At 35.6% G+C, this 17914-nt stretch overlaps 1 protein-coding gene across 14 annotated transcripts in view; it reads left to right on the top strand.

Annotated features, from left to right (window-relative positions):
- Positions 1–17914, top strand: part of THOC2 (THO complex 2) — a 113159-nt gene that overhangs the window by 14573 nt on the left and 80672 nt on the right. For all 14 annotated transcript variants that reach the window (XR_004385557.1, XM_032882324.1, XM_032882321.1 and 11 more), the window contains exons 2-7: positions 2408–2466; positions 8151–8242; positions 10460–10511; positions 14516–14586; positions 15459–15580; positions 16123–16256. Coding sequence is in view for 13 of the 14 variants with exons in the window: in XM_032882324.1 (XP_032738215.1) it covers positions 2408–2466; positions 8151–8242; positions 10460–10511; positions 14516–14586; positions 15459–15580; positions 16123–16256 (530 nt within the window). In the remaining variant the exon portion in view is untranslated. The remainder of the gene's footprint in view (positions 1–2407; positions 2467–8150; positions 8243–10459; positions 10512–14515; positions 14587–15458; positions 15581–16122; positions 16257–17914) is intronic.

The raw sequence follows: 17914 nt of genomic DNA, 5'->3' as shown, positions 1-17914 counted from the left end.
CTTAAGTGTTTATTTTAGTGTATAAATAAGTTATTTGTTTGAACTTCAGTGCTTATTTTGTCTTTTTTTGGAACTTGGAACTTTGTTTTTTGGAACTTGGAACTTTGTTTTTTGGGTATAGAATTTTAGATGGGCAGATACTATGTTTTAGCGCTTTGGATGTATCTTTCATCTATATCTTGCATTCTGTGGTGTTGTTGAGAAGTCCTGAAGAACTGTCTTTTTTTTTTTTCCTCAGGTGCTTTACTGATTTCTCTTTGGGTTTCTCTAGCTTTATTATGATGTTCCAGTTGTGGACTTCACTTCAGTTGTAGAAAACTGAATTCTTGGCTATTATTTCTTCAAAAATTGTTTTTGTCCTGTTCTCTCTTTCTGGAATTCCAATTAAGCATCTCTCTTTTCACTGTGTTGTGTATATCTATTTCTTTACAATGTTTAAATTAATCTAATGAAAAGGTATTTAAAATACACTTTTTTTTTCAATTTTCAGATTTTTTGTTTTTAAACTTTATAATTCGAAAAAAAAGTCTCATGAGAATATAGGATACTAATGAAATCATCAATCAGCTTTGGTAGTTATCAACTGCTGGCCAGTCTTGTCTCACCTATAACCCCACCCATTTTCCCATTCTCATTTTATCTGTGAATTTTTTAGTATTATCTTTTAAAGATACATTTTTTTAAAAGATTTTATTTATTTGACAGACAGAGATCACAAGTAGGTAGAGAGGCAGGCAGAGAGAGAGGGGGAAGTACACTCCCTGCTGAGGAGAGAGCCTGATGCAGGACTCTATCCCAGGACCCTGAGATCATGACCTGAGCCGAAGGCAGAGACTCAACCCACTGAGCCACCCAGGCGCTCCTAAAGATACATTTTTATAAAATTTATAAAATCATTTTTTGATGACTTATTTGAGAGAGAGCATGAGAGAGAGAGAGAGCTGGGGGGAGGGGCAGAGGGGGAGAGAGAGAAACTCAAGGCCACTTTTTTTTTTTGGTAAAGATTATTTATTTATTTGACGGAGAGAAATCACAAGCAGGAAGAGAGGCAGGCGGGGGGTGGGGCGGGGGGCGGGGTGGGTAGCAGGCTCCCTGCTGAGCAGAGAATCCCATGCGAGGCTCTATCCCAGGACTCTGGGATCATGACCTGAGCTGAAGGCAGAGGCTTTAACCCACTGAACCACCCAGGCGCCCCTCAAGGCCACTTCTTGATGAGCGCAGAGCCCATGTGGGGCTTGATCTCACGGCCTTGAGATCAGACCTGAGCCAAAACCAAGAGTCAGATGCTTTAACTGAATGTGCCACCCAGGCACCCCCAAAGTTTATAAGATCTTTATAAAATATTTCAGTTGATTCAGAAATACTAAATTTTTAAAAAAAAGATTTTATTTACTTGAGAGAGAGAGAGAGCATGAGAGGGGAGAGGGTCAGAGGGAGAAGCAGACTCCCCACTAAGCAGGGAGCTTGATGCAGTACTTGATCCCAGGACTCCAGGATCATGACCTGAGCAGAAGGCAGTCGCTTAACCAACTGAGCCACCCAGGCACTCTGATTCAGAAATACTAATTTAAAAAAATAATTGTTTAAAACAGGACCCAAACACTGTGATTGATGTATCTCTGAAGGCTTTTTTACCCTGAGGATTCCCCAGCATCTTTAATTTGTCCTTGCAGTGTATTTTTTTTTAAGATTTTATTTATTTGATATATACAGAGAGAGTACAGGCAGGGGGAGCAGCAGGCAGTGTGAGAGGGAGAAGCAGACTTGGCAGGGAGTCTGATGTGGGGCTTGATCCCAGGATCCCAAGATCATGACCTGAGCCAAAGGAAGGCGCTTAACCAACCTAGCCACCCACGCACCTCTTGCAGTGTTTTTGTTGAAGAGACTGGGTCATTGTACAGAGTTTCCCACAGTTCAAATTTAGGTTCATGGCTTTTTTTTTTTCCTTAAAGACAACTTCATAGGTGGGTGGTGTATTCTTTCATCATGATTAGAACACACAAAATGTTTCAGTGTCTCTTCTTGTGATGTAGACAGCTATTGATATGTGCTTAGATCCTTTAATTTATTAGGGATCGTTGAATGATGTTCTTCTGTCATTCTTTCTTTATTATCTGAAATACTTGAGTACAGAGTCATTTCTTTTCAGTTACTGGTTCGTATGTGAAAGGCAGAATAAGTGCTTGATTTTTATTCATTTCCAGTTTTCAAAAATAATGACTGATTTACTAGCATCTTCGAGTTCTGACTAATTAGGGTTTTTAGGTTTGTTTTATTCTCATTATAAACTAATAGATTTAAACACATCTGATAGGTTTCCAAGTATTTTTAGTTGATATAATTTGCTCTCTAAGGGTCATCTATATTAGGATTGGAATGAATGCAGATTATTTCTGTTTTATTCTAGTTTGCATTTGTGCCGGATCCTCAGTGAAAATAAAAGCCATGATAGTTCAACTTACAGAGGTAAGACTTTTAAAAGTATCATAGCTATTATTTTTGGCTTGGTGAAAATTAATAGATGTTCTGTTTTCTGTTAAATTGTTATGAATGAAAAACAAAAGATAGGAGATAGTTCACATTATATAAAGCCTTTATGAGAGTATAATTAGGATTAAAACTATAGTTATAGTAAGACTATGTATTTCTGTATATAGATGTTTGATCTGCATAATAGTTATGTGTCACTTGGCTTTTATCCTTGTGACATGGTATATTTGGCCAAATATCAGCAGTTGCTAGCTGTATTAAAAATTACACAGGCTAGCTCTCAGTCATAAACAGAAGAGAAGAGCTAGCATGGGAAAACGATTCTGATCTTGTTTGCATTAGGAAATTTCCAGAAACTGAGGTGGTGTTTTTTTACTAAAGCTGCTTATGTTTAGGTAGTATCTGGGGATCTTATTAAAGGCAGTTGTCATGGAAAACATTAAAAGCAAAGGAGTTGTTTACTGCATATCACAAGTATGATTTATTAAGTAAGATGTAATTAAACAGGATGTAAATTTTAATTTTAAAGGCTTTTACTGTTTAGCATTTATTAATTTAAAATTAGGCATTTGTATTTAGAAAAGGAGGGGCAAAAACAATTATGTTTAGTAAGTTTAAAGCATTTTCATATGCAGCTTTCACTGAGGGTAGAACCAATAACAGTTTTTTTTCAGTCTGGAAAAAATAATTTATAACCAGTAGTCTATTTTAAATAAAATTCATTATAGTTATTTAAATTATGCCTTTGTGAATAGAAGATTAAAAACTTTTTTTAAAAAAGATTTTATTTATTTATTTGACAGACAGAGATCACAAGTAGGCAGAGAGGCAGGCAGTGGGGGGAAAGCAGGCTCCCTGCTGAGCAGAGAGTCTGATGTGGGGCTCCATCCTAGGACCCTGAGATCGTGACCTGAGTCAAAGGCAGAGGCCCAACCCACCGAGCCACCCAGGTGCCCCTAAAAACGTTTTTCTATAGATAAGTTTACTTTTGTTTTATCAAAAATTAAATATTATCTTAATATGAGAGTGTATACTTTAAAGAACATTTGAATTTTTGAGTGGAAAGCACTTTTTAACCAATGAGCCTTTTTGTTTTTTTGTCATTTGGGTAAGACCTGTGTTAACATTACTAGCTTGCACCCCCAATTATTTTCCAGTTTAGCCTGCTTATAAAGTTGCATGATCTTTCATAAAGATTTCTGAGGTTGCTATAATGCCTTTTTTTTTAAAAGATTTTATTTATTTGTTTGACAGACAGAGACACAGCAAGAGAGGGAACACAAGCAGAGGGGGAGTGGGAGAGGGAGAAGCAGGCTTCCCACTGAGTGGGGAGCCTGATGTGGGGCTCGATCCCAGGACCCTGGGATCATGACCTGAGCTCAAGGTAGGCGCTTAAGGACTGAGCCACCCAGGTGCCCTGTAATGCCTTTTCTTTGAATAAATCAGTTGACTGTCAGAATTGTAAGAAAGTAAAGAAAGACTCCTTCCTAAAAGCACTTGGATACTTAACTTTTTTCCTTCTTTATGTTTAAAACAAGTTTATAACTTCTCAGTTAATTTTGATCTTGTCTGTGATTGAAATTTTATCTGGGTAAAATAAGAGAAAGAATTTGCAAAAAACTGAAATAATGTAACACAGGATGATTACTCTTCAGTTTTAAAAGGGACTGTATGGATCTTTAATAACTACCAGATTATTGTTAATTTGCATGGTTGTTCTGATTCATGTATGAAACCAAAAATAGTTATGAGTGTGGCCTCATTGATTGAATTGCTGATGCTGTCTTTTACCTGCCCTTGCCTACTTCCACAATACATACATTCTTTGGCTGATAGCTGCCAGCAGTCAAGCTTTGGTCTAAGGGCTTCATTTGGTAGTCCATGCAGAAAACTAGGAATGTCATTTCTTCAGAATTTTCCTTCGTTCTGTCTCAGGGGGATTGAGTTTGGGCAGTGTTCCCTGAGCCCTTTCCCTTTCTGCCCCTGCCTTCTCAGTATCCTTTGCTCACACTACTTCTTTTTTATAAACCCCTTCCCCCCAGTAAAATGATATTGTAATGATGGCTGGTAAACATGAGTAGTCCTGACATAACCAAGAACTAGTGTCTTCTGTGTTGAAATCCCATAAAGAATCTCTAAGAATCTCTAGAAGTCCCTTTTACTTGTGGCTGTCCTTAAAACTACTTTTTCTGAGGGGTGCCTGGCTGGCTTAGTTGGAAGAGCATGCAGCTCTTGATCTGCAGGTCCTAAGTTTGAGCCCCACTCTTGGTGTGGAGAATACTAAAAATAAACAAAGGAAAAACCCTACTTTTTCTGAAATGTTAGCATTAAGATAAAATCTTTTATTTATTTCTGTCTGTAATTATAAGGCTTATTAAATTTTCCTCCACTTTGTAAATGTAATGTTTTTCAACTTTAGTATAGATTTTACAGGATTTTTGGAGGTTATCCTTGGTAGTCATAAAATACCACTTCTTGTTTCAGTGGCTAAAATACAATAGATGTTCCGATAGCTTAAATGGGCATTTAAAAACATATAAATTGGGGACTGCCTTTCCTGTTTTGTGGATGACATTATGATTGTTTTTATGTCACTTAGTGTCAGCAAAATGACCTGGGCTATTTGTTCTCTATTTTAATCTCCTTCTCTGATTAAGATTAGAATTTCCTCAGCTCCTATGAGCCCATATTCTTTTGAGAATTTAGCTTATGTTGTTTAGGTGTTTTGTCCTTCCAAGAGCGATTGTTTTTTTTCCTTAAACTTCGTTATCTGGATAACTTTAATTTTATTTATTTATTTTAGAGGTAGCACACACTCTGGGGAGGGGGTAGAGAGAGGGAAAGAAGCAGACTCCCCACTGAGTGTGGAGCCTAATGCGGGCCTCAATTCCATGGGCCTGAGATCATGACCTGAACCAAAATTGAGTCAGACACTTAACCCACTGAGCCACCCAGGTGCTCCTAGTTTTTAATTTTTTTTTTTAAGATTTTATTTATTTATTTGTCAGAGAGAGAGAGCACAAGCAGGGAGAGTGGTAGGCAGAGGCAGAGAGAGAAGCAGGCTCCCTGCTGGACAAGGAGCCCGATGTAGAACTCAATCCCAGGACACCCCGATCATGACCTGAGCCAAAGGCAGCGGCTTAATTGACTGAGCCACCCAGGTGTCCCCTAGTTTTTAATTTTTGAAAAGATTTTATTTTTAAGTAATTTCTACACCTAATGTGGGCTCGGACCCACAACCCCGAGATCAAGAGTTGCATACTCCGCTGACTGAGCCAGCCAGGGGTCCCTGGATAACTTTAAAAACAAGTGCCTATTTGTTATAAAAGCATTTTATTAATGGAAATTGAAAGCATGAAATCAACTTCATATTTCTGCCATATTACCAGATAGAAAAGTTTTTCTTTGCATTTTAGCTTTTATATAGTTTATTATAAGTATAATGAAGGCATATTTATGAAAAAGGTATAGAATATGTTTAATAATGAATTCTTCATAAGAAATTGAAATACTCTGGCTATATTTCTTTTTAAATTTTTTTTATTTTAAAGATTTTTATTTATTTGAGAGAGGGAGTGAGAGAGAGAGAGAGAGAGAGAGTATGAGTGAGTACATAGGTTGGGAGAGGGAGAGGCAGACTCCGCATTGAGCAGGGAGTCGGATATGGGGCTTCATCTGGGATCATGATCTAAGCTGAAGGCAGATGCTTAACTGTTGGGCCACCCAGGCTCCCTCTGGCTGTCTTTCTTTTCTTTCTTTTTTTTTTTTAACGATTTTATTTATTTATTTGACAGAGAGATCACAAGTAGGCAGAGAGGCAGGCGGAGAAAGAGGGGGAAGCAGGATCCCCACTGGGTGGAGAGCCCGATGCAGATGTAAGATCTGGTTGTGGGGCTGGATCCCAGGACTCTGAGATCAGGACCTGAGCCTAAGGCAGAGGCTTAACCCACTGAGCCACCCAGGTGCCCTCTGGCTGTATTTCTTTAGCAGATAATTTAGTGGACAAATTTATTTCATTGTAAAATAATTGTAAGTTAATAACATTGTAAATGAGGTTGTTTAAAGGGTTGATAAAAGTTTTAATTTCTACCCTGTTCCTTTTTAATGACAAGTAATCAAACTAAGGGAGAAGATTTGTATTTTTTAATTTTTTTAATTTGTATTTTTTAAAAAGATTTTATTTATTCATTTGATAGAAAGGGAGACCGAGAGGGAACACAAGCAGGGGGAGTGGGAGTGGGAAAGGGAGGAGCCGGCCTCCTGAGGAGGAGGAGCCCGATGTGGGGCTCCATTCCAGGACCCTGGGACCATGACCTGAGCTGAAGGCAGACGCTCAACGACTGAGCCACCCAGGTGCCCCTGGGAGAAGATTTTTAAATATTTGATTTCTTTAAAAAAATATTTTATTTATTTATTTGACAGACAGAGATCACAAGTAGTCAGAGAGGCAGGCAGAGAGAGAGGGGGAAGCAGGCTCCCCGCTGAGCAGAGAGCCTGATGTGGGGCTCGATCCCAGGATCCTGAGATCATGACCTGAGCTGAAGGCAGAGGCTTAACCTACTGAGCCACCCAGGCGCCCCAAATATTTGATGTTTTACTTGCTATTTTGCCCTGAAAGAGTATTGATTCCCTTCAGAAGGATAAATTGACTTTATTTTACAGCTGTTTTTAGAGCTACTTGTTTTTCTACCTTTTTTTTTAAATTAAATATAGGCGACACATAATAAATTCGTTTTAGGTGTACAACATAGTAATTCAGCAACTCTATACCTGTACATTATGCTATGCTCACCACAAGCATAGCTACCATCTGTCACCGTACAATTGTTCTACTTTTAATGAGAGGAAGGAGGTAAAGTTTTCAATGTATAGAACTTAAGAAAAATATGGCCAGAAGGAGGCATTCACATGACCATTAGCCACCCCCCCCATTCCTTCTCCAGGGAAGGAAGCTATGGTAATTGTGAATGAGACTATTTGTGGTTGACATTTCTCACAGAACTGCCATTTTCTTTTGTATGTATGTATGTAATTATCTTAGTTTGAATTCTTGTGGAACTAGAGGAGAAAAGATCTACATTTGGGGAGAAATTTCTCTGAGAGTAGGATATGGATAAAACTTGATTTTATGTTGGCTGGTGTTCTTTACCCGTTGTCAATGTAGCACTGAGATTAAATTGACTATAATCTGAATATATTGAGGAAAACTTTGTGAAATTTGCTGGTGAGAGAAATGGTTACACTAGTTTATATCCACCTGCTGGAATTCCATGCAGTTATTGAAAATAATTTTTGGAGAATTTGGTAGCATGATAAACTACTTCAAAAAGTGTTTATGGGGGAATCAGAGTACCAAGTGATGTGCACTGTGATTGCAAATATGTAAAATATGTAAATACATTGAAAAAGATTGGAAGGAAATGTTTAAGCAATAGTTATAGTAGTAGAGTCAAGGTTAACTATTTTCTACTTTTAGTGTTGTGTTTTTGTGAAAGTAAAAGGGAAAAAAATCTGCTAGAGAAAAGTACTAAAAGTATATTTTTCTTATTATTTTTGATATAATTTTGAGAAGTAGGAAATATAGAGGTCTTCCCTCAGAAGGACCCACCTTTTATGTTTAAAAGATTGTATTCTTATACTCTTTCTTTTATGTTCAACAGATTTCCAGCAGGCTCTTTATGAGTTATCTTACCATGTCATTAAAGGAAATCTAAAGCATGAACAGGCATCTAATGTTCTTAATGACATTAGCGTAAGTATATACACACACAAAGACGCACACACGTTTTTAAAATTTAATAATTATTACATATTTCTTTTTGCCTTTGATACAAAGATCCCTAAAGTATATAATTTGCATTTCATTTTGTTCAAAATTATAGTAGTAAATGTTTTAAGGCAATATTGGTAAGCTGTTGTTGCTAGGAAGAAATAAAGATATTCTAATCTTTTTGTCTGGTTGTGAGTAAAGCAGAAAATGTTAGGTAAGCTGAGAGGGCAAAAAAAAACCCCCAACCCTGCCTTGTAACAAAATCACGATATACTTAATTAAAAATGCTACTATAAAAATAATTCGACTAGAATATTTTTCTCCCAGTGTAGCATATCAAAACATTTTTTGTTTGCAGTTATGTCTAGAAATGAAATAAATTTTAAAATTTGAGAATTAAATTATTTTAAATTGAGGTTGCGTAGTTCTAACTAATGCTCACTAGATGGCAATTTTCATGTGTTTCCTGTTAGAAGATATTAATAACTAGAGTTTTTCCTAAACTTTACATGATTTTTCTGTCTCACTCTTTTATTTATTAGAGAATTTAAGTTAGATTCAGACCAGATACTTTTCATGGGTGTTTGGTATTTGAATTGTAAGATGAGCTCTTGGGTGTTGATTGTAAACCAGTAGTTGAGTTTCTTAACTTATTTAAGTGGTATATTATTCTATTATTATTAGGCTGGATTTTAACCTTTCATAAATTATCTACACAGTTGAGAGCAGCTTTTATGAGTATTATCGAGGTGTAGGTCCTGGAGCTTAACACCAGTATGAATTTCCCTTGTGCTGCTTTAAGCTTCTCTAGCTTTTTTTTTTTGTTAGGATAGGTACTCTCCTTCATATGCTTTCTGTGCTTTTCTGAGGATAGTCACAAGGAACTTCTATGTTTAGCTGTTGTGATTTTTTTCCCCCTACATACTGAAATGTAGTTGAGCAGTTGAGGTTCAATATGAGTTTCTCTTTTATCCTTAAACTGTCTCTATCTGACCACAGCAGTATTAATGTATTAATTCATGTTGGAGTAGTCTGTTTTTTTCAACAACTAATATTCCATATTGAAAACTCTTGTCTTGCTCTTTTCTTCGAGTAGCCTGAGTACTTGGATTCAAGTAGACATGGCAGAAATTCATAGCCCTTAAGAAACTTTTGAGACTAAAGTGGTGTGTAATTAAGGTTCATTCATTCTGTAAATTGGCTATTGGTATAGTCTGTTTAGGTTTCAGTTCTAATGTTTTCCCCATTTTTTGAAAATGAACAGTCCAAATGGACTTAATACATATTTTGTTTTTACTTAGCTTCCCCTTTCCTTTGAGTCTTTATATACACCTTTGCAGCTGGATTGTCTTTCTCATGGCTTTCTCATAGTCCCATAGTCCCCTGCCTTAGCCATGGAAGCGTATCTTGCATGTCTCTTACAGCTGCCAGTTTTGTTGTTAGGATTATATTTCTTTCCTTTACTCTCTGAAAATAGGCTAGTTTAAGGGTTGCTATAGTGCCAGCAAACTAATTGCAGTGGTTGAACTTTGATCCTTACTAATGGAAAATGTTTCTAAAATTGGGCATGGGAGTAGGAAGTCAGGAGACAAATCTAGAATAAATGCTGAAGTTTTCATCCAGAAATGAGGGGAGAATTTTGGCTTAGTTTCTACAAAGGCTACAAATACCAGTGCATAAAGAAAATAAAGATGGATTTTTGGTAATTGTTTTCATCTTCAGAGTATCTTGAGTTATGGAATGACAGATTGTAATTGTTTTTGTATTTTTTAGATTTCTGTTCTGATACCACTAGGACTTTTACATAAATCAGTGTTGATTCAGGCATGAGCACATTTAAAGTTGTAGATAAAAAATGTACCATTTTAACAGTAGGTTTAAGGTACCCAAATTCTGGTGGTTTCTAACATGAAACTTCATTGGAAAAGTGTCGTTCATTAATGCTCTTTAATATTTTCTCAGGTGCATGTTAGGTTTTTTAATCAAGTTTTTTATAAGCTTTTTTCATGGTAGACATTTAAACATTTTTTTCCCAACTATTGTCTCTTTCTGTTTTCTCTGTATTATGAAACTTGAATTTTATTATTTAGAGGTGTTGGGGTTTTGTTAGGTTTTTTACTGAAGAGTATTATTCTGAAACCAAACTTGCTAGTGTGCTATTCTTGTATTCACTATGAATAATTATATTTTTATAATTAGGAATTTCGTGAGGATATGCCCTCCATTCTTGCTGATGTATTCTGCATATTAGGTAGGTATCAAACCTTTATTTCACCTGTAAAAGTGCTGTTTGGTAGATTAATGTACTGTGTTTAGGTAAAATGTTTTCTTTCAAATTTGTAGGAACTAGATTATATAGTTTTTTTAATTTATAGAGAATATAGTGTTATAAGTCAAATGTGAGTATGATCACTGTTTATAAACTAGCTTTGGACATAATTTATAATTGAAATAGTTTGAGTTTTGCAGAATGTATGTTTTTATAAAATTGAGCTAAATTAAGTCATTTCAAATAAAAAAAGCTAAGTTTTTTGAAGTTCAGTTAGTCTGAATTACTCAGATTTTAGTAACCACTTAATTAATCTTACTCAGTGGAGGTTATCAATGAATGTCAGAATCTCAAACTTAGGACACTCACGAGGTATTTACTTTGCTATTATACTCTTTTGATTCTTCTTAATTTTAGAAAGAGCAAGAAGAGCCAAAGTAATCAAAAGTACTTTTGTTTTGAGGATGAGAAACCAGCTTTGGAAATAGCAACTTCTCTATTTGTCCAGAATAAATAAGAATTTATGCAAGATAAAAAAGGATATTTCTTTGACTTAGAACAAAAGGTAGTGTCCCTCCATGGGAAGCATGGATTTAAAAAATAATGTATATTATAAATTTATTTCTCTTAATTTTAGATTTGAATTAAAATAACTTCGAGCACAGTTTTCCCCATCAGTGTTATGCTTTCTAAAACTTTGATCTAAGAGAAACATTTACCAGACATTCTAATATTCACTTTAAAATTAAATAAGACATCCTCTGAGAGTTTGTCAAGCTGGAGTGAATTAATTTAGCTCATTAATCTTAATTCCTAGAATAGATAGGTTACTTAAATGTCTTACTGAGAATCTGGGAATTTGATCTCATCAATTCTGAATACCTGGTGCTTGATCCTTCAGGATGTTTAAGATTTCATAACAGCAGTAATGTCAGAACAGGCCAAAATGTATGTGGACTGTGAATGGTAAATGAAAAGAGCAGACCACTGATGGGGTGACCGTATGTCCCACTTTTGTTTTGTTTTCCCTGGCATAATTAATAGCATCTTATTTCAATTTTATAAAACTGTCCAGGTTTGGATATAAAGGATAAGTTCATACTGTCTTTTGAATTGATTTATGCCAGCAACAACAACAAAACCTTGTAAGTTTAATTTCTTAAAGCAGGTGCTGAAGGTATTACGTTATGTTACATATAAATATAACTTGAAACAAATTTTAAAACAAAACAAAAATTAAAAAAACTGTTTTTACTCTAAATTTATAGGACTGAAAGAGTGATTTGTAGGTAACATTTTGTGGAAGCTTTTGTTCCTTGATAGTGTCAGGAGTATATTTTATGTCTTTGGGTAATTATCAGCTATCAGTTTACTTGTAAGTTCGAGTAACTTCTTTATTGATTTATTCTATTAGGATATATGTTCCCTTTGTAGTTACTTAGTAATGGGAATCATTGTTACAAGTCATTGCTTTTTATTATTAATGTAAATTTATGAGGATGTTTGGTTGCTCTTGGGAATTTTCTTTTAGCTGGTCAGTTTTTTTTTTTTTAAAGATTTTTAAAAATTTATTTATTTGACAGAGGGAGAGAGAGATCACAAGTAGGCAGAGAGGCAGGCAGAGAGACAGGGGGAAGCAGCCTCCCTGCTGAGCAGAGAGCCTGGTGCGGGCCTCAATTCAAGGACTCTGGGATCATGACCTGAGCCAAAGGCAGAGGCTTAACCCACTGAACCACCCAGGTGCCCTAGCCAGTCAGTTTTTGTAAGCGAGATTAGAATGGAAAACTTGGAACGAGAAATTTCCCGCACCTGTCCCCTCACTCACCCACCTTCACCGATAGCAGAAAAAAAATTGGTCGAAGGATGACTCCAGACCAAACTAGGGGAATAGGAGTAAGAATGGGAGCTACCTCTATAATGATACTGGCAATAATAATGTAGATGCGATTTTGGGGGCACCTTCTATGTTCTAAGCATTGTGCTATGCATTTAATTTCATTTTAATCTTTACAGCAACTTATGTAAAGTAGGTGTACAGATCAGAAAATTGAAGCTCAGAGAAGGGATTTTTCAAGGCCACATAGCCAGTAAAGCAGGGTGTGAACCTGGGTCTTTCTGGTTCCAGAGCCCATAATTTTTTTTTACAATATCATGTTGTCTTTCTGGTATTTTAAGAGTTATAAGAAAGATCATTGGTGTACTTTCCTGGTTAAGGTTACAGTTTTCTTTAAAAGACTATGTAACGGGGCACTTGGGTGGCTCAGTGGGTTAAAGCCTCTGCCTTCGGCTCTGTACTTAGAGTTGGAAATGGTTGAGGGCTTTTTAGTAAAATCATAGGGGAAATTAAAGAGAATTTACTAGGTACTGATTCAGGGTTGATAACTAAGGGATAATGAATGAATTTATTAGAATAACTTCGTTAGGACAAAAAGAAGAAAGAAACAGGGAAGACATAATTGTGATAATGGAGTCCTGTATTGATTGTTGAGATAGCTCAGCCAAGTAGTTTACTGAGGTCCTATTAATAAACCTTTCTTAACATGGTCAGAACCCAGAGAGTGGTATCTTGATCAGGTCAGACGGCTAAGAGAAGAGCAGACTTGGCTTGAAGAGGATGAACCTGCTATCCAGGTGCTCTGATCATAGAGGGACTTTGGGGGTAGACATTAGGGACTTTTGGGCCTTGGTAGATAGATGTTGGTTAAAAGAATGGGCCCAGGTTAGTCCTGAGCCCTCAAGGTTGGTATCCTTGAAGTTCTAGCCTGAGGAGGAACCAGAAGACAGGATAACAAGGAGACAACTAGGAGCCCCTAGAAGGGATTGATGAGATACACGTGGATTAAAAGTCTAATTGAAAAAATGAGATTGTATTGCAGATTATGTTGTGTAAATTATACCCTGAAATTCTCTTAGTATGCTTGAGCTGACAATGTGCTTAGCTGCAGTGGCCAGGATATTGGGAAATGGCACTGGCCAAGATGGGAAAGGGGAGGAGAGCCAGGAAAACGTGGATATGTTTGATGATAAATTCCTCTCTCTTTTGATTCTCAGTGATGGCAATAGAAAGTAAACTGAAGCAGATCAGTGGTAGGACGTCTGGGGAGAACTATGGAACCCTTAGAAGACAATTTTTATTATATCACTAAGATTGGTGTCTCTTGTAAATTAAAACTTGACCTTAATATAGTAGTAAAGTAGTAAAGTAGTACTTAAAGCAGTAATCCTGAGATCAGTTTTGTAATCCTTTCAATCCTGGTTGACTTTTTTGATGCTTGGCATTAAGAACTAATTGTTTTATTTCCTCAATATTTTATAAAAGTTTTTGACAAATTTTCTGAATAAGCTACCAAAACTTGGAGGTTTCAGTTTCTTAATAGTTCATAGGAAGAAAATAAAAACCATGAATAAATTTTTGTTCGCTACTCAAATTGTAATTCAAAATAGGGTGTAAAAAATATTCTTTTAATACTGTCCTTTCGTAGAGTTGATGGCCAGGTAGCTTGGTTAGAACGTGGTACCAAGGTGACCAAGGTCAAAGGTTTAATCTTCACAAGTAATAGGATCTTTTAGTGTTAGAAGAGATCTTTGTTGTCACCTCGTTCAATTCTGCACCTAAAGAAGGAATCTCTTCTTTAGCATCTCTGACGTGTTGTCATTTACACTTTGCTTGAATATTTCCATTTTTGAAAACATTATTTTTTTGAAGTTTTGTTGTTTCCAATGCCGTAGCCTGTAACTCCTGTGTAATCAACTTACCATTTTATGGATATGCCATTGGTCACAGGGTCAGTCTGCAGTATCAGGAGAAATTAATTCTGAGCATTCATATACATATGAAGGACAGTTCCTGCTTACTATAGTTTCAAATTTTTTTCCAATTTCAGAATGAGGCATTTTAGTTTCAAAGAAAATAAGTATCTTATAGTGCTGGAGACAGTCTGGAAAAATCAATCAAACTTTCATCTTTTTTTCTTCCATCATTATAGATATTGAGACAAATTGTTTAGAAGAAAAAAGCAAGAGAGACTATTTTACACAGTTGGTATTAGCATGTTTGGTAAGTTGTAAAAAATACTTTCCCTTTCTAGATTTTTACATTCAACAGTTGTAATCACAGTTAATCATGTTAATGGAGGAAGATATTGACATTCAGTTGGCTATTCATTATAAGGTGAGATTTGGATTTTGAAATGGAATGCTTTGTAAAATTAGACATGCTAATGATTTGTGAAATATGCATGCTTCATATCACTTAAACTCTCTGTATATATCAAACTTTTGATGATACTCCTGATCTAGTAAGTTCCTAAATAAGGAAAAGGTAAGAATCTATCAAGTGAGTAGAAATGATCTGGACAGCTTTTAAACTGGATGGTTTTTCATAAACTCTTTATTAGGGAAGGAGAAAAAGAATGGAGGTAGCTTAGAAATAATAAATTCTAGAACTTGTCATAATCATTGTCTAGTAAACCATTTTATGTTCATAAATTTAGAACCAAGGAGAAGTGCTGTTACTTAGAAATGGAAGATGTCCTTGTCTTTGTTGTGCTAGAATTTGACTTAAACAGTAGAAACTAATGAAGGCTTAAGTGCTGTATTAATCTTAAAGAAAAATTCAGTTGACAGACACAGTTTTAATCAGTTTCATCTGTAGTTCTTGTTATTTATAGGCTGTGTACAGCACGCATATAATTTTTTAGTGAGTTTTATTTGAAGAGCTATATATGTCGCAGTTTTCAGTATTTGGAGAGTCATCGTTTTTGTTAAATTGAAGTTGCGGGCTTTTTTTTTTTAAGTAAATCAAAAGTTGATATATATTTAATGTGATTTTTAATATTCTTATTTGGGAAAAATTATTTTGAATGCATTTAAATGGTGGATGTATTACGATGCTAAGGAATAAATGGCCTTTAATATTTTTTAATACAGTATTTAGTTTCAGACACAGTTCTAAAGGAACGCCTGGATCCAGAAACATTGGAATCATTAGGGCTTATCAAACAATCACAGCAGTTCAATCAAAAGTCAGTTAAAATCAAGACAAAACTCTTGTAAGTACATTTACCTTTATGTTGCAGATCAAGTATCTGAGTATGTTTCCTTAGTTCTCATTTTGATGTTTCTAACGGCAGTTTGAAAAATTTTTGTTGTTGTTAGCATGCCTTGTGTTTTTTCCTTTTAAAAGAAGCCTAGGATTATTGAGTCAGCAGTGAACTCTATCTGTGTGAAACTTTTCTCTGTATTAGAAGTTAAAATAATATTCAGAGCTTTTATTATTACCAGTAAAATAATTTACAAGTATGGCTATGCTCTGGGTATTTTCTTAGCAGTGGAAATAGTGGCATGTTACTGTTCCTTGAGATTAGCAGTATTCTTTCTTTGTGTTACTAGTTTTCTCTGTGTAATTAACATTGGGGTCTCTTATGAGTCACTGTTATTTTCTATTTTAAAAAATATACAAAGAAATAAAACTTTAACAACTGTTCTTATACTTGTTCTAAGAGAGAGGAAAAATCAGTGAGAAGAATACATTACTTGTATGCAAGCTTGTTAATTGAATTAATTTTATCCCTTTTATGATGTTTAATTTCAGTTATAAGCAGCAAAAATTCAATTTGTTAAGAGAAGAGAATGAAGGTTATGCCAAGCTGATTGCTGAATTGGGGCAAGATTTATCTGGAAATATTACTAGTGATTTAATCTTAGAAAATATAAAATCTTTAATAGGTAAGACATATATCTAATAATAGTATGTGTTACTAAGTTTTTTTAAACTGTTGGAGAATATCTGTAAAGACAGAATGAATGCATTCCCCCTTACAGGTTTCTTTTTTTTTCAGTTAAGAAATGAGAGAAGTGTCTAGCTTGTACTTTTAAGATTTTACCAGGACTAATAAAATTTGGGATATTTATGAGAAATCCTTTTGTCAGTGCTACCTACGTGTTTGTATTTATTTCCTTTTTAATTATTATTCTTATTTTTTATTTTACTATTTGTTTCAGGAGTACAGTTCTGTGATTGATCAGTCTTAGGCAATACACAGTGCTCACCACAATGCATACCCTCCCCAACGTCCATCACCCAGCCACCTCATCCCACCTACCCACTGCACTCCAGCAACCCTTAGTTTGTTTCCAGAGATTAAGAATTTTACGGTTTGTCTGCCTCTCTGGTTTCATCTTGTTTCATTTTTTCCTCTCTACTGCTATAATCCTCTGCCTTGTTTCTCAAATTCCACATATGAGTGAGATCATATGATAATTGTCTTTCTCTGACTTATTTCTCTTAGTATAATAACATCTTTAGGTCCATCCACGTTGCAAATGGCAAGATTTCATTTTTTGATGGCTACATAATATTCCATTGTGTATATGTGTGTGTGTGTGTGTGTGTGTACATATATATATATATATGTATATATATACACACCACATCTTCTTTATCCATTCATCTGTTGATGGACATCTGGACTTTTTCCATAGTTAGGATATTGTGGACGTTGCTGCTGCAAACATTGGGGAACAGGTGCCCTTTCAGATTACTGCATTTGTATCTTTGGGGTAAAGTCCCAGTAGTGCAGTATGTCATAAATACCCAGTATGTTGTAGGGTAGCTCTATTTTCAACTTTTTAAAGAACCTCCATACTGTTTTCCAGAGTGGCTGCACCAGCTTGCATTCCCACCAACAGTGTAGGAGGGTTCCCCTTTCTCTGCATCCTCACCGACACCTGTCATTTCCTGACTTGTTAATTTTATCCATTCTAACTGGTGTGAGGTGGTATCTCACTGAGGTTTTGATTTGTATTTCCCTGTTGCCAAGTGATATTGAAAACTTTTTCATGTGTCTGTTGGCCATTTGGATGTCTTTGCAGAAATGTGTGTTCCCGTCTTCTGCCCATTTCTTGATTGGATTATTTGTTCCTTGGATGTTGAGTTTGATAAGCTCTTTATATATTTTGGATCCTAGCCCTTTATCTGATATGTCGTTTGCAAATATCTTCTCCCATTCAGTTGGTTGTCTTTTTGTTTTGTTGACTGTTTCTTTTGATGTGAAAAAGCTTTTGATCTTGATGAAGTCCCAATAGTTCATTTTTACCCTTGCTTCCTTTACCTTTGGCAGTGTGTCTAGGAAGAAGTTGTTGGAGCTGAGGTTGAAGAGGTTGCTGCCTATGTTCTCCTCAAGGGTTTTGATGGATTCCTGTCTCATATTTAGGTCTTTTATCCATTTTGAGTTTATCTTTGCGTATGGTGTAAGGAAATAGTTTCATTCTTCGGCATGTGGCTGTCCAGTTTTCCCAGCACTGTTTGTTGAAGAGAATGTCTTTTTTTCCATTGGATACTCTTCCCTGCTTTGTCAATTAGTTGACCATAGAGTTGAGGGTCC

The sequence above is a fragment of the Lontra canadensis genome, unplaced genomic scaffold (genome assembly GCF_010015895.1).
Source record: "Lontra canadensis isolate GAN:19392208 unplaced genomic scaffold, GSC_riverotter_1.0 scaffold81, whole genome shotgun sequence".
NCBI classification, from domain to species: domain Eukaryota; kingdom Metazoa; phylum Chordata; class Mammalia; order Carnivora; family Mustelidae; genus Lontra; species Lontra canadensis.
The sequence above is the reverse complement of the archived record's forward strand: the minus strand, read 5'-3'. Positions and strand labels throughout refer to the sequence as shown.